Source organism: Solanum lycopersicum, chromosome 6, assembly GCF_036512215.1.
Source record: "Solanum lycopersicum chromosome 6, SLM_r2.1".
Taxonomy (NCBI): domain Eukaryota; kingdom Viridiplantae; phylum Streptophyta; class Magnoliopsida; order Solanales; family Solanaceae; genus Solanum; species Solanum lycopersicum.
Genome location: NC_090805.1, coordinates 27235908 through 27263291, shown reverse-complemented (window position 1 = coordinate 27263291; position 27384 = coordinate 27235908). Strand labels below are relative to the sequence as shown.

General features: G+C 32.5%; 1 protein-coding gene across 1 annotated transcript; it reads left to right on the top strand.

Annotated features, from left to right (window-relative positions):
• Positions 1-23596: 23596 nt before the first annotated feature.
• On the top strand, positions 23597-27177 carry LOC101267811 (BAG family molecular chaperone regulator 3). The gene is made up of 5 exons (XM_010323692.4): positions 23597-24441; positions 24612-24844; positions 24926-25182; positions 25442-25588; positions 26452-27177. Exons 2-5 carry the CDS (start codon positions 24628-24630, stop codon positions 26830-26832), a joined length of 1002 nt encoding a protein of 333 aa, XP_010321994.1. The 5' UTR covers positions 23597-24441; positions 24612-24627; the 3' UTR covers positions 26833-27177.
• Positions 27178-27384: the final 207 nt, after the last annotated feature.

Sequence of the window (27384 nt, the reverse complement as noted above, 5' to 3'; positions counted from 1 at the left end):
ATTCAAAATTGATAAATTATAGTACATTTTAAGTATTGTTCATAACATAAAAAAAAACAAAAAAGTTTAATTATAATAAAAAAATTTAAGTATGGAAATTTATTCTTAATAGATTAAAAACAAATTAAAAATAATATGATCATTATTTTAGTTAATAGGTTCAATGAATTAAATTAGTCTATTATTAAAATAAAGACTTTCATGACATGTAATGTCAACTAGAAGAGAGTGACGATTTTAAAGTATAAAGTATATTTGAAGAAAAATAGTGATAGTTGAGTGATATTTTGATTCTAAATAAAGCATAAATAATATTTCAAGACATTCTATTAACTTAGGTGATCATTTAGGGAATCGACTCCTTTAATGTAAATGAAGAATCAACTCAACTGATCACTTGGCACTTGGATATCCTCTCCCGATCTGCTTCTCACATTCTTTGTCAAAGAGGTCTTGTTTTCATTGGCGTCAGCGGTAGGAAAAACCCTTCATTTGGATCTTGCAACCAACAATAAAACTTGTTCAGGGTGTATATCGAATACAAATAGTTTAAATATTTCTTACATTTAATTGTGCATATGGAATTTTTATAGATATTGATAATTGAAGTCAGGGGTGGCTCGATAATGTTAAAAAAACGTGTCTTAGGTCCACAAATTTGAAGGGCGTCATTTTTTAATAATAATAGGTGATAAGTTATTATTTTTAACAAATATTGAATACTATTTGTAGAAAAAGTAATTTTCCATAACAAATAAAGAAATTATTAGAAGAAATTTGACATATATAGAGTACTATATCACATTAAAAATAATTTAAAATAAGAATAGTTATATATCAATTGAAAACTAGAAGAAATCAACTATATAAAAGTTATTAACTGTCACGACCCAAATCGGGCCGCGACTGGCACCCACATTTATCCCCCTATGTGAGCGAACCAACCAATCTAAACCTTAACATTTCAATATAATATCAACAGAAAGTAATGCGGAAGACTTAACTCATTAAATAAACCCAATTCAATAACTTCTAAAAACTCAAACAGTTATTATTATTCCCAAAATCTGGAAGTCATCATCACAAGAACATCTACTTCAAATTACTAAATCTAAGAGTATCTAAGAAGCTAAAATACATAAAAAGCTAGTCCATGCCGGAACTTCAAGGCATCAAGACATGAAGAAGAAGATCCAGTCCAAGCTAGAAGCGTTAGCTCACCCTGATATCCGGAGTAATGAAGACTGGCTAGAGTTACAGTTGAGTTGAAGACGACGGTACGTTTGCTGCACTCCACAATTAACAAAGAAAATAAAACATAAAAGTAGGGGGTCAGTACAAACACAAGTACTGAGTAGGTATCATCGGCCAACTCAAAATAGAAAACAGTATATATCAAGTAACATCATAAATCAACTAATATCCTTAGCATGCAGCATTTACAGTTACCATAACCCTTGGTTACAACACCAAGCACATCAATGAGTACTCACGCCTCCTCATCATACTCATTTGGGAATTAGGTTCATTAGATTAAATATATTAACATCTTTCAAGATTCATTATCTTTATTCCTCCCGTGTCGGTACGTGACACTCCGCTCCTCATATACTATCCTGGTGTCAGAACGTGACACTCCGATCCTCATTCTATCCTGGTGTCGGAACGTGACACCCGATCCATATTCTATCCTGGTACCGGAACGTGGCACCCGATCCATATACTATCCTGGTGTCGGAACGTGGCACCCGATCCATATACTATCCTGGTGTGTCAGAACGTGACACTCTGATCCTCATATACTATCCTGGTACCGGAATGTGGCACCCAATCAATATACTATCCTGGTGTCGGAACGTGACACTCCGATCCTCATATACTATCCTGGTACCGGAACGTGGCACCCGATCCCCTAATCTCACTACTTTCGTTCATCAAGCCTCCTTTTATACCAAGGCATCATCATTAACAAAGTAGATTAGGGTTTCTTTTCAAGATTTAGGATTCAATAGCTTCATCATGCTTATTATATCACAATTTCATAATCACATTCATGCAAGCATACAATTAAGCATATAGAAGGGTTTACAATACTACCAATACATATCATTCGCTATTACGAGTTTACTACGAATAGTATAAAAAACCATAACCTACCTCCACCGAAGAATTTTGATCAAGCAAGCAATTTCCCAAGCTTTGTTTCCTCTTCTCGATCGATCCTCTCTCTCTCATCTTGTTCTTTCTATTTTTCTTATTCAAACCCTCTTTCTTTTACCCTAATTAGCATATAATTAAGAATAAAAGATGGCAATAATAACCCACTAATTAACTTAAGGTTACCTCTTTTAACCCCCAAGTAATTAGACTTACTAACATTAACCCACTAACTTTATACTTAAAGCAGGAATAGTCAAAAGAGTCCCTTAAAACATTTAAAGAAATCCGACCCAGCCTGGAATTACGCAGTCTGTGACGGCCCGTCGCGTCTGCGCCGATCCGTCCTGCTGCTCCGTCACAGAGTTCAGAGACTCAATTTCTTTGAAGAGTCTGTGACGGGCCGTCATGCCTGTGACGGGCCGTCATGCCTGTGACGGTCCGTCCTGCCACTTCGTCACGAAGTTCAGAGAGTCGATTTCAGTACCCAATTTTCAGAATTTTAAGTATTTTGGAACGGGACTCCCTCGACGGTCCGTCGTTCCCATGACGGTCCGTCGTGGGGTCCGTCGTTTCTGCCAGTTCTTCCAGAATCAAAGTCTGTTGCTCAAAACGACTAAATAGGTCATTACAATAGATACCAATTTACCCATCGTTCGTCCTCGAACGATCATAAGAAGAAAAACAAGAGCGAAAAGAAGTACCTGAATCTGTAAACATGTGTGGATATCTTTCTTGCATATCAGCCTCTTTCTCCCAAGTGGCTTCTTCGACTTGTCGATTCTTCCATTGAACTTTGATGGATGCAATCTCCCTTGACCTCAACTTGCGAATTTCTCTATCTAGAATGGCAACAGGCTCCTCCTCATAAGTCAAATTCTCATCAAGCAAAACTGAATCCCAACGAATGATGTAGTTTCCATCCCCATGGTATCTTTTCAACATTGACACATGAAATACCGGATGCACTCCGGACAGCCCTGGAGGCAAGGCTAGCTCATAAGCCACCTCCCCTACTCGCTTAAGTACTTCAAAGGGACCAATATACCTTGGGCTTAATTTACCCCTTTTACCGAAGCGCATCACCCCTTTCATGGGCGAAACCTTCAGTAAGACTTGTTCACCCTCCATGAACTCCAAGTCTCTAACCTTTCGATCTGCATATTCCTTTTGCCTACTTTGCGCCGCTTACATCTTTTCTTGAATAGATTTCACTTTATCTAACGATTCTCTCAGAAGGTCAGTACCCCAAGGTCTAACCTCAAATGCATCAAACCAACCAATGGGAGACCTACATCTCCTCCCATACAATGCTTCGAAAGGAGCCATATCAATACTTGAGTGATAGCTATTGTTGTAGGAGAACTCTGCTAAGGGTAAGAAGTTATCTCAATGACCACCAAATTCTATCACACATGCACGAAGCATATCCTCCAACACTTGAATCGTTCGCTCAGACTGACCATCGGTCTGAGGATGGAACGCAGTACTAAGGTCCAACCTAGTACCCAATTCCGCATGCAATGTTTTCCAAAACTTAGAAGTAAACTACGTACCTCTATCTGATATGATGGAGAGTGGAACCCCATGCAACCGAACAATTTCTGAGATATAGATTTTGGCTAGCTTCTCTGCATTGTAAGTCACCTTGACCGAAATGAAATGAGCAGACTTAGTTAACCTATCAACAATCACCCAAATAGAGTCATACTTACCCATTGTCTTTGGAAGACCAACCACGAAATCCATTGCAATCCTTTCCCACTTCCATTCAGGAATGGGCATTCTCTGAAGTGTTCCTCCGGGCCTCTGGTGTTCATATTTTACTTGCTGACAGTTTGGGCATTTGGCAATAAAATTTACAATATCACGCTTCATTCTACTCCACCAAAAATGTTGTTTTAGGTCACGGTACATCTTGGTTGCACCAGGATGTATAGAGTACCTTGAACTATGAGCCTCTGTCAGAATAGTTTTGATCAAATCATCTACTCGAGGTACACATACCCTTCCCTTGATTCTCAAAACACCTTCCTCATCGATTTGTGCTTCCTTAGCCTCTCCTCGCAATACTTTATCTTGGATTCTGCTTAGTTTCTCATCGTCAAACTGTTTTCCCTTGATCTTGTCAAGAAAAGAAGATCTTGCCTCCACACAAGCCAACAATTCTGCCTTCTCAGTTACTTCTAACCTCATCAAGTCGTTAGCCAGATTCTGAACCTCTCTAGCCAATGGACGTCTAGAAACTTGCAAGTGAGCTAGACTTCCCATGCTCCCTGCCTTTCTACTTAAGGCGTCTGCCACAACATTAGCCTTTCCCCGATGATACAAGATAGTGATATCGTAGTCCTTCAGTAGTTCCATCCATCTCCTCTGTCTCAAATTCAAATCTTTTTGAGTAAAGACATACTGTAGGCTACGATGATCCGTGTATATTTCACACTTAACCCCATATAGATAGTATCTCCATTGCTTTAAGGCAAACACTACCGCAGTCAGTTCCAAATCATGGGTCGGATAGTTACGTTCATGCACCTTTAATTGCCTCGAAGCGTAAGCAATTACATTCTTCTCTTGCATTAGCACTGCACCGTAACCCGAATAGGATGCATCACAATAGACAATGAAATTCTTACCTTCCACGGGCAAGGTGAGAATTGGTGCAGTAGTCAACAAAATTTTGAGTTTCTGAAAGCTTTCCTCACATTCGTCCGACCATACAAATGGAACATTCTGCTTAGTCAAGTTCGTCAATTGGGAAGCAATGGAAGAGAATCCCTTGACAAATCGACGGTAATAGCTAGCTAAACCAACAAAGCTCCTTATTTCTGACACACTAGTAGGTCTTGCCCAATTCTTCACTGTCTCAATCTTAGAAGGATCCACCATCACCCCTTCCTTAGAAACTACATGCCCCAAGAAGGACACTACATCTAGCCAAAACTCACATTTAGAGAACTTGGCATAAAGCTTTTTCTCCCTCAACATTTCTAATAAAATCTTCAAATGCTCCTCATGTTCCTTCTTACTTTTAGAGTATATCAGTATATCATCAATAAATACGATCACGAAGAGGTCCAAATATGGCTTAAAAATCCCGTTCATCAAGCTCATGAACGCAGCAGGGGCATTTGTAAGACCAAAAGACATCACTACAAATTCGTAATGCCCATACCTTGTTCGAAAAGCAGTCTTTGGCATATCCGTTGCCTCGTATTTTCAATTGATGATAACCGAATCTCAAGTCAATCTTAGAGAAGACACAAGCCCCTTGTAACTGATCGAACAAGTCATCAATGCGAGGAAGAGGATACTTGTTCTTAATAGTTACCTTGTTCAACTGCCGATAGTCTATGCACATCCGAAAACTTCCATCCTTCTTCTTCACAAACAAAACTGGAGCACCCCAAGGAGATGCACTTGGTCTAATGAAGCCTTTGCTCAGCAACTCTTGAAGTTGGGCCTTTAACTATCTTAACTCCGCGGGAGCCATTCTATAAGGGGATATAGAAATGGGGCGAGTACCCGGTTCAAGATCAATACCGAAGTCAATATCCCTATCCGGTGGCATACCAGGAAGATCTGCAGGGAACACATCCAAAAACTCACGGACTACCGAAACCGACTCAATCGAAGGAACTTGGGTAGTATCATCCCGGAGGTGCGCCAAGAAAGTTAGACAACCCTTACTAACCATCTTCTTAGCACGAAAAAAGGAGACGATACGAACCAGATTGGAAGTGTAGTCGCCCTCCCATACTAACGGATCTATCACAGGCTTGGCTAACGTCACTTTTTTAGCATTACAATCCAAAATCGCAAAATTCGGAGAAAGCCAAGTCATACCCAGAATTACATCAAATTCAACCATTTCTAAGATAACCAAATCTACATGAGTGTTACTCCCTATAAAAGTCACCAAACAAGACCTATACACTTTTTCAACTATCACAGACTCACCCACCGGAGTAGAAACACGAATAGGCATGTCAAGTAATTCACAATGTAAATTAAGACCATTAGCAAATGAGGAAGATACATAAGAAAATGTGGATCCGGGATCGAACAATACAGAAGTCATGCAATCACAAACAAAAAGATTACCTGTGATGACAGCATCAGATGCCTCCGCTTCAGACCGCCCAGGGAAAGCGTAACAATGGGCCCTATCGTTTGTCAGTCCATTGCCCCTACCATGTTGTGATATAGTGGCTCCAGTTTGCCCATCACCCCAGCCGTTTTGGTGACCACCATTACCTCGACCACCACGTCCTCCAGAATAACGGCCTCTACCATGACCACCTCTACCTCTAGCCATTGGGGGTCTATAACTCTATTTTGGACAATTCCTCCTAATATGTCCAGTCTCCCCACATCTATAACACTCTCTGGAGTCAGGCATAGGTCTCTTAGAGAAGTGTTGACCGGTCTGAGGTGGACCCCCAACTATAGTCTGTAGTGAAGACTGAATTGGTCGAACTGAGTAACCTCCTGAACCCTGTCCTCTAGAGTAAGAACCATTAAACTCACCTCCCTTTCAAAACCCTTTTGATGTAGTTGCCATGGTGAAGTCATCTGGCTTTACTCCCTCTACCTCTATCACGAAGTCTACCACTTCTTGGAAAGATTTCGCTATAGCGGCTACCTGCAAGGCTGAAATCTGCAACTCTAACCTCAACCCCTTCACAAAACAGCGAATCCGCTCTTGTGGACTGAAACAAAGCTGAGTGGCATATCTGGAAAGTGCATGAAACTTAGCCTCATATGCAGTAACCGACATCCTACCTTGCTCTAGGCTCAAGAATTCATCTCTTTTCCTATCCCTCAAGGTCCGGGGAATATACTTCTCCATAAACAAGCTAGAGAATGATGCCCAAGTCATAGGTGGTGCCTCTGTTGGTTGACACTCAACATGTGACCGCCACCACATTTTGGCGTTCCCTTGAAACTGATAAGTCACAAACTCAACACCTAACCGTTCTACTATACCCATCTTGTGTAGTAGCTCATGATAGTCAACCAGAAAATCGTAGGCATCCTCAGATTCAGCACCCTTGAAGACTGGAGGTTTCAATTTCAAGAACTTACTGAAAAGTTCATGCTGATCATTTATCATTATAGGCCCTGTAGTCAGACGAGGAAACGTGCCTATTTCCAATGAGGCATCCATGCGGGGAGCCATAGTAGCCGCATGTTGAACCTCCAGACCCTGAGGTGCTGGTGCAGAAAATACTGGAGGTGTCTGGGCCTGATCAGATAACCCGCTAAGATAAGCCAGATCTGATTGATCATCTCTGGGGTAGGTTGGGGTGGCATTTCCTCATTCTGCACTTGTTCATTCTCTCCATCCTCCCCTTCTCTTACTATTTCCTCAGTCGGTAGAGGAGTCACCGCCCTAGTACCAGATGGGCTAGGCGTTCGTCCTCTTCCTCTAGAAGACGTCCTCCCACGACCTCTACCACGGCCTCTCCCCCCTGCTCCTCTTCGAGCTACAGTCTCAGTGGCTCGCTCAGATGTTTCTTGTCTTGTCGGTGTTAATGTTGGTGCAGTCATTGCTCTAGTTCTAACCATCTGCGAGATAGAGTGAAGATGGTCAGATACCAATTTGTATCACCTAGATACCAATTGGATCCAAGAAATAGCACGAAAGAAAGAATAAAAGAATGGAATTTTACTAAAGTCTTATAGCCTCTCAAAGAAAAGTAAAGGCGTCCCCCTACCGTTCCTTAAGACTCTACTAGACTCGTTCTTGTGTGATGAGACCAACAAACCTAATGCTCTGATACCAAGTTTGTCATGACCCAAATCGGGCTGTGGCAGGCACCCACATTTATCCCCCTATGTGAGCGAACCAACCAATCTAAACCTTAACAATTCAATATAATATCAATAGAAAGTAATGCGGAAAACTTAACTCATTAAATAAACCCAATTCAATAACTTCTAAAAACTCAAACACTTATTATTATTCCCAAAATCTGGAAGTCATCATCACAAGAACATCTACTTCAAATTACTAAATCTAAGAGTATCTAAGAAGCTACAATACATAAACAGCTAGTCCATGCCGGAACTCCAAGGCATCAAGACATGAAGAAGAAAATCCAGTCCAAGCTAGAAGCGTTAGCTCACCCTGATATTCGGAGTAATGAAGACTGGCTAGAGTTACAGTTGAGTTGAAGACGACGGTACGTTTGCTGCACTCCACAATTAACAAAGAAAACAAAACATAAAAGTAGGGGGTCAGTACAAACACAAGTACTGAGTAGGTATCATCGGCCAACTCAAAATAGAAAACAGTATATATCAAGTAACATCATAAATCAACTAATATCCTTAGCATGCAGCATTTACAGTTACCATAACCCTTGGTTACAACACCAAGCACATCAATGAGTACTCACGCCTCCTCATCATACTCATTTGGGAATTAGGTTCATTAGATTGAATATATTAACTTCTTTCAAGATTCATTATCTTTATTCCTCCTGTGTCGGTACGTGACACTCCGCTCCTCATATACTATCCTGGTGTCGGAACGTGACACTCCGATCCTCATTCTATCCTGGTGTCGGAACGTGACACCCGATCCATATTCTATCCTGGTACCGAAACGTGGCACCCGATCCATATACTATCCTGGTGTCGGAACGTGGCACCCGATCTATATATTATCCTAGTGTCGGAACGTGACACTCTGATCCTCATATACTATCCTGGTACCGGAACGTGGCACCCGATCCATATACTATCCTGGTGTCGGAACGTGACACTCCGATCCTCATATACTATCCTGGTACCGGAACGTGGCACCCGATCCCTTAATCTCACTACTTTCGTTCATCAAGCCTCCTTTTATACCAAGGCATCATCATTAACAAAGTAGATTAGGGTTTCTTTTCAAGATTTAGGATTCAATAGCTTCATCATGCTTATTATATCACAATTTCATAATCACATTCATGCAAGCATACAATTAAGCATATAGAAGGGTTTACAATACTACCAATACATATCATTCGCTATTACGAGTTTACTACGAATAGTATAAAAAACCATAACCTACCTCCACCGAAGAATTTTGATCAAGCAAGCAATTTCCCAAGCTTTGTTTCCTCTTCTCGATCGATCCTCTCTCTCTCTCTTCTTGTTCTTTCTATTTTTCTTATTCAAACCCTCTTTCTTTTACCCTAATTAGCATATAATTAAGAATAAAAGATGGCAATAATAACCCACTAATTAACTTAAGGTTACCTCTTTTAACCCCCAATTAATTAGACTTATTAACATTAACCCACTAACTTTATACTTAAAGCAGGAATAGTCAAAAACGTCCCTTAAAACATTTAAAGAAATCCGACCCAGCCTGGAATTACGCAGTCTGTGATGGTCCGTCGTGCCTGTGACGGTCCGTTCTGCTGCTCCGTCACATAGTTCAGAGACTCAATTTCTCTGAAGAGTCTGTGACAGGTTGTCATGCCTGTGACGGTCCGTCCTGCCACTTCGTCACGAAGTTCAGAGAGTCGATTTCAGTACCCAATTTTCAGAATTCTAAGTATTTTGGAACGGGACTCCCTCGACGGTCCGTCGTGCCCATGACGGTCCATCGTGGGGTCCGTCGTTTCTGCCAGTTTTTCCAGAATCAAAGTCTGCTGCTCAAAACGACTAAACAGGTTGTTACATTAACAGTTCAAGTTTAAGGCCTCGTTTAATTTTTGTTTTAGACCAGTGATGCACTTGAGCTGCTCCTGACCTAAGCATCTTAATTATAGCAACTTGCAATCCTCTTAATGCATATCACTTTTAAAAAATTGCAGTCCTTTTAGAAATTTCAGTTGAAATTGTAACCCAAGAGATTGTTATAACTTTTATTGTTTTTGAAGTTGGAAAGACAATAGTTTGATCCTTACAGAGATAGAGAGGTTATCGGAACTCAAAAAAGATAAGTACAAAGAGGTTGATATTATTGATATGTGAAGAAGTGGTTGAAATTGAGAAATAAAAAAATATTTTTTTAAAAAAAAGTGAAGAAGAACGTAGAGGGAAAGAATGGAGAGGAGGGGGGGGGAGGACAAACAGAATAATTTAGCAGAATAAGGATAAAATAAAAGGATCAATATTATAGTTTTAGTGGATCAGTTAAGTGTAGTGGGTCATTATATTAAGAGTTGTCAATATGAGTTAATCCACTCAATCCGAGCTATTCATATATGTTCTGAAATTTTACGGATCAGGTGGGGTTAGTTTTTTTTTTTATTTGTGAATCAGAAAATCGTAATCCAACCATATCAAGTCACGGGTTAGGTCAGGCCGGCCCAACGGGCCTAACCTTATTGACGACTTATATGGTTTAAATGGATACATATTTAGTTCTTAAATTTTTTTGTTTTTTTTGTTAGAAATACAAATTCCATGTCACCAAATTTTGATAAAATAACAATCAAATATATTGAGTGATTTTCTGTGAAAAAATATCATAGTTGAGTAACTTTTGAGTTGAAAATGAAAGTCAAGTGACAACAAAAGATATTAACTCTTAAAACATTCTACTTAATTTTAGTCTAAAAGGATGAAATAAAGTAAAAAATCATGACTTAAAATTTTGAAATTATAAATTTTGAGTTATAAATCAAAACTGAAAAGTCAATCTAAAAAGAGGTTCTAAAGCTAGTGAAGAATTTATCACTAGTTAAGTTAGTCCAAATAAATTTTGATATTTGACATTTGTGTTTCAAATCTCCCTTTTTTCATTTTCATTTGTTACTATTTGACTTGGCACATCATCAAGAAAATAATTATTGATATTATGTATTTATTAAATTATTTTGTATTAAATTGTATATCATCAAAATACACATCGGCAGCATGAAATATATTTTGGAGATGATATTCTACAAAAATTTTGTTAATGCTTCAATTTCCTTTGACAATCTTTAAAAATATCAAAGTTCAATCCATGGAGGCATTCATTGCAGGCGCAAAATCATTAATTTTGTGCTAAAGTATTTTTTTTTAAGTCACAATTAGATATACCAACTTGTTTCTAGTTAACGATGGAGTTTTTATATTCTTCAAATCCTCAACCGAATGACCTTTTATTGCTGGTGAAGTTTTTATGACTTCAGATTAGTTTCAAATTCAAATGAAGTAGAAAATCAAGAGGTTTTAATCTCTAGAAATAAAAGTACGACACTTTTCTACTTAACGATAAAATTTTTATATTCTTCCAATCGACAAAATTTTTATGTTCTTTGAACCAAATGCGCACATAGTTTAATTTATCCGGTGAAATTTTCATATTCTTCAAATAAAAAAAGTAGAAATCAAGAGATTTTAGTTTCCAAAAATTAGAATAAGAAAATCAGAATGATATGTTATTCTTGTCAAATAGCTTTCCAAATTCCAACTAAAACATATTTGTTACTTAAATGTTTCAATAATTTGACATAATATCTTTATCAAATTAAAATATGTATATCTCATTTTGCAAATTAAAATTTTTTAAAGCCAACCCTATTTGTCAAGGAAAATTCATTAAAAAAACATATTGTGCGCAGATTTTTTTCAAACACATACATGTTCTGAAAATGTCACAACCTTTTATAAATGTTACAGTCTTTCATAAAAGTCATAATTTTTCATAAAAATCACAACTTTTCATAAACGCCACAAATTTTCATTAAAATCATAACTCTTTATAAAAGTTACAACTCTTCCTTTTTCATTTGAACCTTTTAAAATCTAACAGAAGATTAGTTATTTTATTAGTTTGTCTGTTATTGTTTCAAAATGTATATTTGTAATTACGTAACAAATAATATAATTATATGAAAAGAATTACATTGTCAATAATTGAAGCATGAGCTCGAACTAAATTAAGTTCAGATATGTTTAAAGGGTGACCTCGAATTTAATTAAGTTCACATATGTTAAAAGGGTGACCTCGAACTTGATTTTATATTTATATATGTATGAATGTGGCCCTCTCCTTTTTCCTAGCACAATATTTTCCAGACTCAAGTCAGAAATTCGCCAACACGAATTTTAAATTTTAACATAGCATAAACAACGTGATTTTTTCAGTGAATAATATATCAAAGGAATCGAAACATAATAATAAATTCATATTTTTAAAATTTTGAGCTATTTAGAGGAATTTGAATTGGTCGAATTTGTAAAAGAAAAAATTCACCTCATTGAGGAAGATGAACTTCTGCAATATATCAATATTGTATAACAATATACATAAATATATATACATCTTAATACATGATTATACATTATATATACATGATTATACACTATTTATATAATATGTATAGCATATGCATGTGGCCATTTAGTTGAACTCTTTTCTATCTGATGGAACGTAACTTTTACGTAAGAAGCCCATGTTAAAATGATGGATCACTTGAATTATTTCATTGGTTTGTTTTTCTTCAAGGTGTTTAAGAACCTGCAAATTTTGATGAATCGAGAGATGACAAGTAGATTGGTGTGGGTGGGTTTGAGGCTAATGTCACGGATTTAGACTTCAATTTTATGCCTAGTGGCATGATGAATTGGTGCATCATGACACTAGGTTGTGCAGTGTGAGTTTATGTGAATTTAAACTTTGATACACATTACACAATAATGCTAATAGATAAAATTGAGAATAGTGTATAATTACAAACTATTTTGTACAGCAATTCTTAGCATAACATTTATTATTGTTTTATCAGTAAATTTTAGGTTTAGCAAACATAAAAATTATACTAGCGCTCTATAGTTATAATTTTACTATTTGCGCTCCATAGCAAACATAGTTTGTTATGGGGCATCAGAATTGTATAAAATCGCAGGCATCTGATTTGTATAAATCGTGGCGATTTGTATAATTCAAGTGTTTGTGTCTATAAAAAATCGTGTTTCTATAAGTATATGTTATACGTGTTTGTATATTTGCATAAAATTTGAATTCGTATACAATTGAATCGAGTTGAAACAATTGCATTTGTATATCAAATCATTCTCTCGTTTTATACAAACACAAACCATACATTGTATTTTATATAATTTGTGTTTCTATAAAAGCAAGAAACAGAGAAAGACAAAAGAGAACTGGGCGAGGGGAATTTGTATTTATATAATTATAAGTATATCGAACGAAGAGATAACCCTTTAAATTGTATTTGTATATACAGTTCTCACAAACACAATTTATACATACATTTGTGTTTGTATGAAGTGAGAGACGAGGGAGAGTGGTTAGCAAGATTCAGAGAGAGTGTCAAGCGAAATTTAGGGAGGAGGCGTATGAAAAATATTTGCTATGAATTAGAATTAATGAAACCGTGATTATCACATTTAATTTAAATTAATATTTTATTATTTTATACAATTTTCTCTTGTTTTAACTATTAATTAGATATGCCTTAATTTTTCAACCAATAAAGAGTTGAAAAGAATAACTTCAAATAAAAAGCTATATTTTGTTCATAAACTTGAGTAGTGCAAGGTTGATTAGTTGACTAAGCATAAAATTTACCGAAAAAAAATCTTAAGTGAACAAATTACGAGAGAGAAAATGGTTAAAACATCGAAAGCGAAAATCTACTTTTACTTTCTATCACTATATTAAAATTGATTTTTAGCAGCAATTAATTAGCAATTGTTGTTAAATATACTTTTAGTGGCAATTAGCACTCTTTGTTTATATCCCCTAAAGACTTTAGCGACATTAGATCAAATGACACTTAACTAATATCGATAAAGATATTAACACTTTTTATTCATGTGTCTATTTATTGCCGCTACAAATTATTTTTATCACAGTGTATATACTTATTAATGAAAATAAGTCATTTGAAAGTCATAACAAAAGTGAGTTCTTTTTGAACTCCAAGAAATTGCGAATTTCTTAACATTTTGCCATTATGGTGGATCCTACGTAGTGTTTCCGAGGAAGTGATTAGATAAGAGTTATATACACTTTACGAGTTTAATTAATCTCGTATCGAATTAAAAATAGATGAGTGATCTATTTATATAGCTAAATCTGTTAGAAAATAGCATACACAGCGGAAGCATTCCAGAATCATACATCTTGCATGAATATAAACAACAACCACAAATAGTCATCACATACAAAGTATGCTGAAAATTAACTCAGGATTACCTCTTGAAGCGTGTGCAGATATCTTGAAGTAAATCCAACTCCAGCTCTATAGTCTTCTACAGTGATCCCAATCAACAATTGAACTCTCTCAATACTTGGGTGGGCAAGTATTGTATGTAGAATCCTCAATCAAATCTAGGTTAGAAGAATCCCTATTTATAGAGATGTCTTCCTAGTCCAAAGAGGAGAAGAAAACCCAATTCTTTTTCTTCAAGAAAAAAACAAAACACACGTTTTTTTCCTTCAAAGAAAAAAAGAAACGCTACTTTTCATCTTCTACTAGAAAATAGGATTCTGAGTTCTAGTTAAATTGGGCACTGGAGGGACCACAGAATTTATTACTGAGGCTTCCTATCATGGAAATAATTCTAAATAATTAATTTGAATTATTCTTACCACAATAAATTACAAATCACTCCACTAAAAAATCATAATTGAACTCCTCTATTTATTTCAAAATTCACCACTTAACACTTATTTGATTCCCCATGTTAAGATTACCGATACTAATCAATAAATTAAATTACTGACGAATTTAATTCAATGATTAACTTCTTTTAGAGCAATACTTAACTTATTTCATGTGCTAGATTCATAAATCTACCGGTCGGGTTTACACATGATAACTTACAAGCTTCTCATAAAAGGTGTATCATTAATCTCTATACTAAGACATGGATTCCATCAACTAACTAATTATTTCACCAATATAAATTATTATCATCCAATCTACCAGGCATATTGACCCATCTCAGAATCTCACCTTTTAATAAATCAAAATGATAAATAATATATACAGATCATAATTGTTATATCAAGATTAAAAATATAAGTACATTTAATAGTTTAGAGAATATGTTTTTATCAGTCAGTCTAAAACAACTATCTCTGCTTGGTCTCGTTCAATACATACCAAATGCACTAGCACGAGAAGTTAGAACTATGTCATTCTCATAATCAAGATAAATTACATTTAATCTCGTGCTACAATCTTTCTAATGATTTTGTCCAAATTTCCATCTATGATTGTGAACTATAAATTTTAACTTATAAGAACTGATGATTTAATCTTCTGTGTATAAACTTAAACTCTATACACCAAATCATCTACTATATAAGTTAAGGACACATATATGACAATTGATCTATTTAATGTAACACTTTATTGAATTGAATAAATAAATAAACAATTGTTCAATATTAATACTATATCAAAACGCATGGTTAATAGTATATCCTAACAAAATCAATTTCAACAAATTAATTTTTCGAATTAAGTTAGATCTAAATTAAAATAATATCATAGTAATATCTATTTCAATTCTTCTTTTACGATATTAAGTCTTATATAAATTGTATGTTCATGGTATAGAATAGACAGGATGTTAATGAGTTTCAGATTAAATGAAAACATGATAAATATTTTCTTTATGTGCATTTTGCATAAAAATTATTTCTTAAGCAAACTTTGCGGAAGGAAATCAAAGACAAGTGATTAATCAAGTCGGTAAGCTTGACAATGAACCTGTTAGCAGCCGGTTGGACAGATTCTAAATCACAATTATTAATTAATAAGATTAAATTAATGTAAGCCAAATGAACGATGTTCAATCAAAATTGCTAGCTTATCAATTGACAAGTGACAATTAATGGACACTAATTAATTAATGTATCAAAGACCTCTAAGCTTTACAATCAAATGTTTGGTGGACTGTTTTAATTAATTTTATGTAAAAAAAGAAGATTGTATCGCACATATTTCCATTTAATTAAGCCACTACTTGATCAGATACATTGACAAGAACTAGTTTAATTAATTAATATTAAATATACTAATTAGGGTGTCGGTAGGCTGTCCTAATTTAAAAATTATATCCTAACAAACTTCCAAAAATTAAAATTGAGCAAGAAGGGTAAGGTATCCTAGCTTTATCTCTCACGGGATAATATTAACATGCATTTAATTAAATTTATAAATACACAAACATATCTAACTTTTTGTACAACAGTTTATTTCGATTAGTTAACACATATTTTATGGATATAATATAAAACTAGAAGTTTATGGAAATACAAAAATTGTAGTAAATATTGGAGTAATTTTTAGTTTATATTGGTTAATTTGAATTGATTAATTTAATTTTTGTGTCAAATGCTCCACCTTTTAGATATAACATTTACTATAAAGGGCAATTCATTAATCAAAGATCGTACTTGCAATTTCTGATTAATAATTTATTTGATCGAGTTTTTGAAAGGTTTAAGTATCTTTTTTTTTAAAAAAAAGGTATTTGAGAGAAAATAATTACTAAATGGATGTGTTTTGTATGAAATAAATGTTTTTCATGGAACATGATGATTTCTAAAAAATATTTTCTTAAAATATAAGTGAGTCGTTATTTATTTTCTAAAATTCGACAAATAAATAAATAATATTATACTAAGAGAATTTATATGTTAAAATTTATTTTTTAAAAAGTGAGGTATTTAAAAAGGAAAAAAAAATACTAAATGGATGTGTTTGATACGAAATAAAATGTTTTTCATGGAACATGATAATTCCTAAAAATATTATCTTGGAAGATAAAAGGTTCATTGTTTATTTTTTAGAATTAGGCAAGTAAATAGAAAAATATTATCCTAAGATTATTTATATGTTATCTAACAATAACGTATAGAGAGTGCACTTTCGGAGGTGAGATGGTAAGTGGGCTTGGGTGGGTTGGGAGGGGGGAGGGAGGATAATGGGAAAAAACCTATAAATTTAACGTCAATAATACAATTTTTTATATCTATTTTTATTAGAAAAATTATTTTCCTCATTTTTTAAATAAAATTTTTAAGAATCTTTTTTCTAGAAAAAATATTTTTTCAACATAAAGAGGGTAGAAGCTACTAGGGTCTTTTAAAATCAAACTGAAAATCATAATTAGAATAAAAAAAAGTTATTGATTCATTGGTAATGGTCACCATTTAACAATTTTGATAACTATATTGATTTTAATAGTAATTATCGTGTTATATATTCTTAACAATTTATGTTTTTCTTTTAATTGGTTAACCAATAACCTCATAGTAAATCATGTTTATATCATTTGGTATATAAAGTCCTTAATTTAGAATTTAGATTCATATTTTTATTTCTGGTAGTCTCAAACTTTCAGTTATTCTACAATATATTAATATTTCTTTTTAACGAGATACAATCTATCAGCTAATGTGCATGATTTATTTGGTTTGTTACTATATTTCGTTTTTAATTTTTTATTTCAAATTTTAACAATCAAATCAATAACTAATTTTTTAACTATCATTAACTAATAAATCGATAATTGATAACAATATCTTAGTGATTCTTCACTATTATCATATTACGCTAACTTGTGCATTGTACGGTCTCACTCGGCTATGCTTCCGGATAAACAAAGGCCCAACCCATCACACGCTCGACGAAGTGTCACGTACCCTTCACATTAAAATTGGTGTTTTCATCGTGCGCTCCAAAAGTGTCGGTGGAGACTTCTTTTTCAACAATCAAGTGTGAAAAAACATACGTCCTTTATTCCTTTTTTATCTTAATTTATGTTATATTTTTTTATTTTTAAGAGTTAAATAATTTACATATGAAATTTTTAACTTTTTTAAAATTAAATTTATATATTTATAAATTATGTAAAAAGTATAATAAATTATAACAATTAATAATTTAAAATATTTAATATATGAAAACTTTACGATAAAAAATAAACTTGGTTAATAAACTTTTGATGTACAAACATACCTCTTTAAGAGTAGTTAGGTGACTTATTAGGGTTAAGTATGAGAAATATGTAGATATTTCTCCGTTTCAATTTATATATTATTCTAATTAAAAATAGATTTTCATTAATATTTTCTTTGTTTCTATTAACATGTAGTTTTCTAAACATAAATATTCTTTAATACTTGTCTTATATATGTGTACGCGATGTAGTTGAACACCCATAGTCGGAAAATTATATCGTATATACAAGTAAAGTAATAAATAAAGTGGTTAAATAACGTATTTTTGGACAATCTTAACATAACTAGGTGTTGTAGCCTAGTGATTTAAGGTGCCTTGAAAGAGTCAAGTTTTTAACCATTGTGAGTTCAAATCTCACTAGCAGTAGCTTTAAGTCTCTTTTTTAAAAAAAATTTCATGTATATTTTCAAAATTTTATTTTATTTAAAAATTTTCATGTATATTACATACTCTTTTTCAAGAATTTTCATGTATATTATGTAGTTTAATTTTTATAATTTCTAGTGTACTCTTTCATTTTATTTTATTTTTCAAATTTTTTCAAGTATATTACATACTTTTTTTCGTGTATATTATGTAGTTTTATTTTTAAAATTTCTGATGCACTAATTCATCCAAAAGAAAAAATGTATTCATATACAATTCTTGGACACTCTTTATAAAATTTCTAGCTACGTTATTATGTGTATTTTTTTAATTTTATACATCGTAAAACAATATGTTAGTAAAAATACGTAAGAATTATGCAAATTTAATATATGGAAAAAGCACATACTAACCACCAATAAAATGACATGTAATTGTTATGCATGCTTAAAGTACTAGTTATTGTATCTTCGGTCTAGTATAAAATAATATGTAGTATATAAATTGACTCATAATTTATTTCGTTGTTCAATTTGTGTATCTTATTTTCACTTCACATAAAATTTAAGAAAATAATTTCTTTTAAAAAAATTTATTGTGTTAATTGTTAAACTAAAAATCTGTTGATCTTACAACTTATGTAAAAAATAATTGAAATTAAAGAAATTATTAAAAAGGGAAAGAATTATTTTTTTTTGGTAATGGGCAAAAAATAAAAGAACAGGCAAAAATTAATTTGAGACAAAAATATATCCGAAACTATACAATGGTTATCAAACACTATAGATTATTGAAATATACTGAATTTGATATTTGATACAAAACAATTAAAAAGCTCCTCCACCAAATATAATATTAAATATGCTACTTTTTTTAATATATGATTTCCTTCTAACCGAAAAGTAAACGATCCCTTGTGGGATTAAATTAACGAAAGAACCCGATCAAAATATTTTCTATTAAAAAAGACGGAAATGATTTTTGATAAAAATCATTTCTCTTCACCTACTATATATTTTTTGATATCACTAACTCCAAGCAATAGAATAACAGTTAGTATTATTATTTTAATCTTTTATATTAAAATATTTCATCCAATAGAACACATTATTGTCGGTGAAAAATTGGCATGCCTTTCAAGAGAGGGAAGTAAATATTATTTTGTATTTCGTTAGAAAGGTTTGAGTGACGTAGCATCAATTTTTCCAATTTTGTAATTTATTTTTTTTAGAATTAATTCTCGAATGAATCATATCGTGCATTATTTAAATTTAATCAAAACTAAAAAAATATGTGTTTTCTTTAGAAATAAGGATAAAAAATATACCTACTTTTTTTTTAGTTCATACTCAGACTATAAAAAATATCACTGTATCACATACAGTATTATTTATTTATACACACATCTCATTGTGTGTGTAATACACACTCTTTTACTTTTGAGAAAATTCACATCATACAATAAATATTTTATCTTAAATAAATTATTAGTATTAATTAATTGTAAAAGACTAAAGTATTACTATTCTCCTCACTCTTTTTATCTTTTTTTTTTTGGTTATTGAACTTCTTGTATCGATGAAGAAAATTCTTGTATCACAAATTTCAACTTAAAAGAGTAGAGGAAATAAGCATATTGTAAATGTTATCAATTGAAGAACGAAAACCTTAAAAATAATGAGTACTTTATGAGAGCTTTATAAATTTTATTGAATAAAAGCATATAACATATTACTAATTACACATCTATATCAAATGGGTTAATGATGAGATATCTATTTCAATTTTTACTATATCTAGATGCAAGTATGCAATCTATATATTTGATTTTAATAAAATTTAAAGCTCTAAAATAACGCATTCCTCGTGATAATTCAGAAAATTGTAGTTAGAAATTTTATATTGTATTCGATCAATACCGTGACGAATTTAGGAATTTGAGAAAAAGTGTGCAAACTCTCTTTTCAATTGTATTAAGGATGTATAAAACTATATATACCACATAATTTATCGGAGTAGGTAATGCACCGGACCACCTTTCACCAGAGGTGACTCCGCCCATTGACTAACATATCTATTAGCGGTGATTTGGTTGAAAAGTTATTTAAAATTAATTATCTAGTGATAAGTTATGTTTCTTGTAAGATAAAAAATAATAGATAATTTTAATGACAAAGTCAAAAAATTTATCAAATAAAAAATATGATATTATTTGTAATTAAAACCTAAAACTCTTTCATTCAAATAACGCACACGCTATGCGAAAGGTATAACTTAATTTAGCTAGAAGTTACTCTTTTCTTGGGGGTAAATAAAATTAAAGTGGCATTAGAGTCGTAGACGTCTTGCTTTAGCCAGAAAAAGAAAAAAAAAGAGGAGGATTTGCTTTGGATTTTTGAAGGTCAGGAAATAGATAGATGATTGGTCACAAAAAGATAGAAAAACAACAAATGAAGTTGGTAAGGTGTAACGTAAATGAGTGGTGACATGACATAATAAAAGCCCTTTAACTGCGACGGCCTGCCTAAACCATACACGCATGTCATTGGCCCCATTGAAACACATTACTCCAACTCTTCTATCATCATTCCTATTCAAAATTATTCATAATTGTCATAAATCATAATACTACGTACTACGCTGTTTTTCATATTTTAATTAAATACATGATATCAAAAGAGATAAGAGTTTTAAAAATGTCTAATTTTAATTGAATTTGTGATTGTGATATTAAATTTTTATGAGGATTTATTACCTTCCTAGATTATTTATTATTGTATATTAAACATATAGATTTGTATACGTAAACATAAAAAATAATGTAAATTGTAAATAGTAATGTGTCCATGTGAGCATATATATACCTTTAAAATACATTATTAAATAGTTCAGGGATAAAATACACTATTAAATAGTTCAAAAAGGTAATATATCCTCATAAAAGCTTAATATCGCAACAACAAATTCGAACAAAATTGAAATATTTTCAAACCCTTATAAAATACTTTTAAAATAAAAGTAGAGTAAAAATTGAAACGAATGAAGTACTATATTATTTTGTGGATAAATAGTTTGGTCATAAAATTTGGAAAACATCAATTTAAAATTTTGATTTGAAATCACTATTTGTATATAAAATCTGCACAAATTATCCAAAAAAGTAGCGCACATTCTAAATTGTGATTCTAATAATTTTTTTTTATATATAAAAATTGACTTATAAATTTATATTTTGTAAATTAAAACCCCATTTTAAATATTGTAAAATCCTATGCTTAATGTGAATAAATTATTTATCCTCACAACTACTTATTACTATTATTGAATTTTTAAGCAAGTGAATCTTTGTAAAGAAAAAATATGTGCATTTGAAAACTAGTAAAATTATGTCTATCATAAAGATTTACTTATAAAAAATAAGGAAATATGTCATTAATTAATATCGTACCTTAGGACACTTTATTTATAAATTGTGATTTGTCTATTTAGGTGTATAAATTGCAAAAAAATTTGGATAGTATCACAAATTGGAGTATTTTTTTATTTATGAGAAAAAAAATATAATTAAAAATTTCAAATTACATTTCAAAATAAAATTTTAATTTTATAATCAACTTAATTTAAAATCATGTCCAACAAATCCTTAATAGTCGAATGAGTTTAACATGAATATACATATATTATAACTTTAATAATATGTAAGAGGGTATAAACTCTAACCTTTATAGTTTGCATATATGTACTTAAGATTTTTAAATCTCAAGCATAATTGCACTAATATTTTTTAGAATAATTAATTTAAACATATGTTCCAATTTAGTTAAACAAAAGACAGGTAAACATTTCCAATAGAAATGATTGTATGAAATCCTTTGAATAAAAATTCAATTGCAAAAATATACACACATGTATAGACAAATTCTATACTTAAAATCTTTAAAAATATAATAATTTCGATATTGAAAATTTAATTTCAAAGTAATCAAATTGAATCATTTCTAGGTGGAGAAAAGAGGAGTTCGGAGTCTAAAGGGTACAAAATATTAACAAAAATTTCAAAACGGTATATAAAATTTTATATTAATCAAAATGGTAAAATTGCTGCACCAACAGCGACTTACCCCATCGAAAAAAGCAAAATCGCTGCAGAGGCAGCGATTTTGCTTTTTTCGATGGGGTAAGTCGTTGTTGGTGTAGCGATTTTACCGTTTTGATTAATATAAAATTTTATATTCCGTTCTAAAATTTTTGTTAATATTTTATATCCTTTAGGCTCTGAACTCGAGAAAAGAGTTCATTCGCATTGTTTGGTTTGGTTTGAAAAATTAGAAATAATATGTATCACATATTTTCTAACAATGTCTTTTATATACTAAAACATTCTTCACAATTACAGTCAAGAAAAAAAGAAAGAGAAGGTTTTTAAGAGGTAATTGTGTCCTTAGTTATGTTATGGTATGTACTAAAATCTTTTGCATTATAGATACAATAAATTTTCCTTTACTAGTGATAACTACTTCTGTACCTTGATACCAAACAAAATGCATAACTAATGTAAATATTAAGGGCTCGTTTAGCCATAGATTTTTTAAATAATATTTAAGAAAAAAATTGGTAAATAGTGTTTGTTCATACATTTTGTTATTATTTGGTAAATGTTTTTGGTAAATATCTCAAATTCTTAAATACTAGTTTTTTCTAGTATTTGGCCAAATTTCATTATTTGAGATCTTTTAAAATTGAAAGTTTATCCCAAATTTTTATCTTTTACAAAATACCATCAATAGTTGTTGCTTATGTTGTATTACCTAATTTTTTACAATATAATTCCAAAGTAGTGATGAAATATTCGATGAATGTGAAATGATAATATGATTATTGATGAAAATGATGAACAATCGGCTCAAGATAACAAAGCCATGTGTTTTGTCTACTTCGTGATGTATGAAATGATACTTGTTGCACTCACTCCAAATTATCACATTACTATAGTGTCATGGACACTATTTGTTATTGTTGTAACAAAGATTCAATTGACTTGTAATACGAATTTATAGTTAGTTTTGATACTTCTAAAACTTATAGGTTCTAAAAAAGTGAAATATATTTCCCAAATACTATGACCAAACAAATGGTGAAATTTCATCCAAATAATATTTGTCAAGAATATTTAGAAATCTATAACCAAACGTTAGCTAAATATACATAAGTTAAAAAGTATTATCAAATAAAATATTAAAAATACACAAATTATTCTTCTAAAATACACTCAACCAAACAATCGCTAGATCTTATATTAAACTGATTCACTCTTCATTCATTCTAAAGTTTAGTTGAAAATATGTAATAATCATTCTTCCAAGTGTTTAGATTGGATTCTATAATCAACCAAACAATCATTAGTGCACATAAAGTGATTAGTATTGTACTTACTGCATATACTACATGTCACCTGTCCTCCTATTTAACGTAAGTTTTTAGTTTTCCTATTTTTCATATATCTTACACGCTTTATTCACAAGGCTCCCTTGCCTGCCTTCTTTTTTTTTTTTTAAAAAAAAAAGAAACAAAATCTCCAGCAGAGTTTTCTACTTTTTTCTTTCTGTTTCTCTTTCCACTCATTTATTTATTTATACATATATATTTTTGAAGTATCTTATTATTTCATCTCTTTCTTCTCAAAAAAAAAAAAAAAACAGAATAGCCAGCAAATTAGTTAGTCAGTGGTATTTTTTTTAAATGCCAAATTTTCATGTAACATTGAAATCAGTAATCAGATAAATCCGTGAACTTTGTGATTGGCTAAGTGTCTCGTCAATTTGGGCAAAATCTGTCTCCTACTATTTTCTTCTTTACATTTCTAGCTCTTTCATAAGATCTGCAATTTCTCCTCATTTTTAACTTTGCTAAATCGCCAGAGCCTCTCTCTGTGGGCATTTTCTCTGCCGCCGACACTTTGCCATCCACATTCTCGGTTAGAATTTCTTTTATCTGAACTGAAAGTTACGATTTGTGTATATATTTGTAACTTTGTAGTCAACTAATTTGCTTGAGATGGATATTTATTTACATGTTATACAACTTTAGATGTATTGATCTGTTTCTCTGGAATTGAAAATTCGCAATTATATGTATGTGTTTTAGCTTACGAACTCAAAAGATGATGGGAATGAAGACCAGAACTACCGGAATGCCGCCAATAATGAACGGTGGTTCTGTTGGCAGCGAAAATGAGTGGGAGCTGAGGCCCAGTGGAATGCTGGTTCAGAAACGCAACCTGGATTCTGAAAATCGTCGTCCTCCTCCTACTATTCGGGTCCGGGTCAAGTATCGCTCTGTTAACCATGAGATCAATATCAGTTCTCAAGCAACCTTTGGTATATTTGAATATATTTATTTGTAGCAAATTTTTATGTATTTTCGATTAACGTTAGTGACTTAGGCTTGTTAAATTGTAGGAGAATTGAAGAAGATGTTGAGCGGTCCAACTGGGTTGCATCACGAAGATCAGAAGTTACTGTATAAAGACAAAGAAAGGGAAAATAAAACATTTCTTGATATCGCTGGCGTGAAGGATAAGTCCAAAATTGTTCTAATTGAAGATCCAATTAGCCAAGAAAAACGGTATCTCGAGATGAGAAAGAATGCTAAAGTGGAGAAGGCAGCTAAAACTATTTCAGACATCAGTTTGGAAGTCGACAGGCTGGCTAGACAGGTAATACGTAATATTCCTCTGCCCTGGGTTTAAAAATTGTAATATAATTGAATAGAGGTGACAAATGGACGGATTGACATCAAAATAGCTTAGTCAAAATTGAAATGAGGTGAGCTAATAAATGAGCGGATCAATAATCAATACAAACTTGGAAGGGTTGGGCGAGTTATGATTTTATAACTAATTTTGCCATAGCTGCAACTCAATTGTGTATGGATAGATGAGTATTGTTGTTAACTGTTACGTCTTGATTGCTTAGGTTTCTGCACTCGAATCTGTAGTTTCTAAAGGTGGGAAAGTTGTAGAAAAGGATGTGATAAATCTAACAGAGTTGTTGATGAATCAACTGCTTCAATTGGATGGTATTATTGCTGAAGGTGATATAAAACTGCAGAGAAAAAATCAGGTATTTAACTTAAATCCTGCATAGTATTTTTGGGCTTTTAACAAGGCAAACAACTAGTTTCAAATATATACAATAAAAAAATCATGTTTTTTATTTACATTTTACACGTAGGAAAAAAATACATTGACTATACATTATGATACACCCAAAAAGTTGAATATATCTTAACTAAACATGAAGAAAGCTGAATATCGTTATCTATGCATGAAGTATAGACCGACTATTCAATCTTGACCAACTCAAAATCTCTTCGAAACAGTTTCAAGTCTTAAGGTATGAAACCCTCTCGGTGTTTCAACTCAAAATCTCTTCAAAACAGTTCCAAGTCTAAGGATGAAACCCTCTCGGTGTTTCTAAGTCTTTTTGATATATAATTCACTCAAAAAAATTCACATTCACGGTACGTCGAATTTTAAAGAGGAAGAAGTAAAAGGACGACAACGAAGAAGAAGAGAGGAAGGCTATCTAGCCATTTTTCTGGTAAAACTAATATGGCCGAACGACCATTTTCTCTAATTTGTATAAGCTGGGCTACATAGATGGTAACTAAAGTTTACAGGCTGACATTCTGCATAATTGTTCCAATAATAGGTGATCCAGTCAAAGGGATTCTTTTATTAATAAGTCAATACATACATTTATAGCTTCAATTCCTAACCGAAAAATCAAAAGAAAACACTAATTCCTAAATTCAAGCTAGAGACTCTAAAAGTTAGCTATTGCTAAGCTGAATTTCTGCAAAAGAAAAATCTTTTCTAGAGATGATGTAGCTATGTGCTTTTATTTCTGCAATATCCTGAGACATAAGCTCAACATTTTAATTTGGAAATGGAAGTTCTAAAAGATGTGGTTAACGTTTGCAGGTGAGAAAAGTGCAAAAGTGTGTTGAAACACTAGATGTATTGAAGATAAAAAATTCAATGCCAACAAACAATGGAAACCACACTCCGAAAGACCAATCTCCCCCAGCTCGTCCTCATCAAGATTATATGTATTTGAATGAGCAGGCATCATCACCAGTTCAACAACATCAAGATAGACATTCCTTTAGAAATTCACCAGTACAAAGCAAACAGCAGCACCAATCGAGGCACTCAACCTCAGGGTCTGTTGTCATAACAACACAATGGGAAACATTTGATTCCACTCCAGCGCCATTGCTGGATCATTTCTCATCACCTACAACCACATCAAGCACCCATGCTGCAGTTGCACAATCACGAATAAGTTGGGACTTGCTTTGAGTAAGTTATAGACAAAAAGTGTTTCTGCTAGTTTGAGGGATCGGCTGGTGTGAGCTTCTCCTTTCCCTTGTTGTTTTGGTACCTTTTCTCCATTCTTTTCTGTATCTACGTTTTGTTTTAAATCCCCATTTAATAATCTCCAAGTTGAGTAATAACTGGGGTTTACCACATATTTAGTGGAGTTTTAGGTTGTATTTCATCGTCGGTCATCAATTTTCTATGTAATGTTTTTGGTGTTGATATGTATGATTATACTATTATGTATTTCTGATTGTGGTCGATAGATGTAGTATGTTCCTTAAATCTGCAGATTATGCTTGAAATCATATAAAAGTACTTATTCAATTGAGAGGTGTGGTGCTTACCTTTTAGCAGAGGTGATAGAATTGTAGGCATTCATATTTGTGTTGAGTTGATAGTTGATGTTGATGAGACTTGCTGTGATGAGGAGAAGTGGCTTTTACCTACACAATGCGACGGATTTTGGGACAGTCGTCTGGTAAGTTTCCTGTGATCAATTTTTCAAACTAAGCCTGCAGGTGAGGATAAATG

What these genes read in the sequence shown, in the direction of transcription:
- LOC101267811 (XM_010323692.4), top strand. Translation starts at nt 24,628, where the DNA reads ATGATGGGAATGAAGACCAGAACTACCGGAATGCCGCCAATAATGAAC. An exon ending in TCGACAGGCTGGCTAGACAG is followed by an intron (nt 25,183 to 25,441) that starts GTAATACGTAAT and finishes TTGATTGCTTAG; the next exon opens with GTTTCTGCACTCGAATCTGT. An exon ending in AACTGCAGAGAAAAAATCAG is followed by an intron (nt 25,589 to 26,451) that starts GTATTTAACTTA and finishes TAACGTTTGCAG; the next exon opens with GTGAGAAAAGTGCAAAAGTG.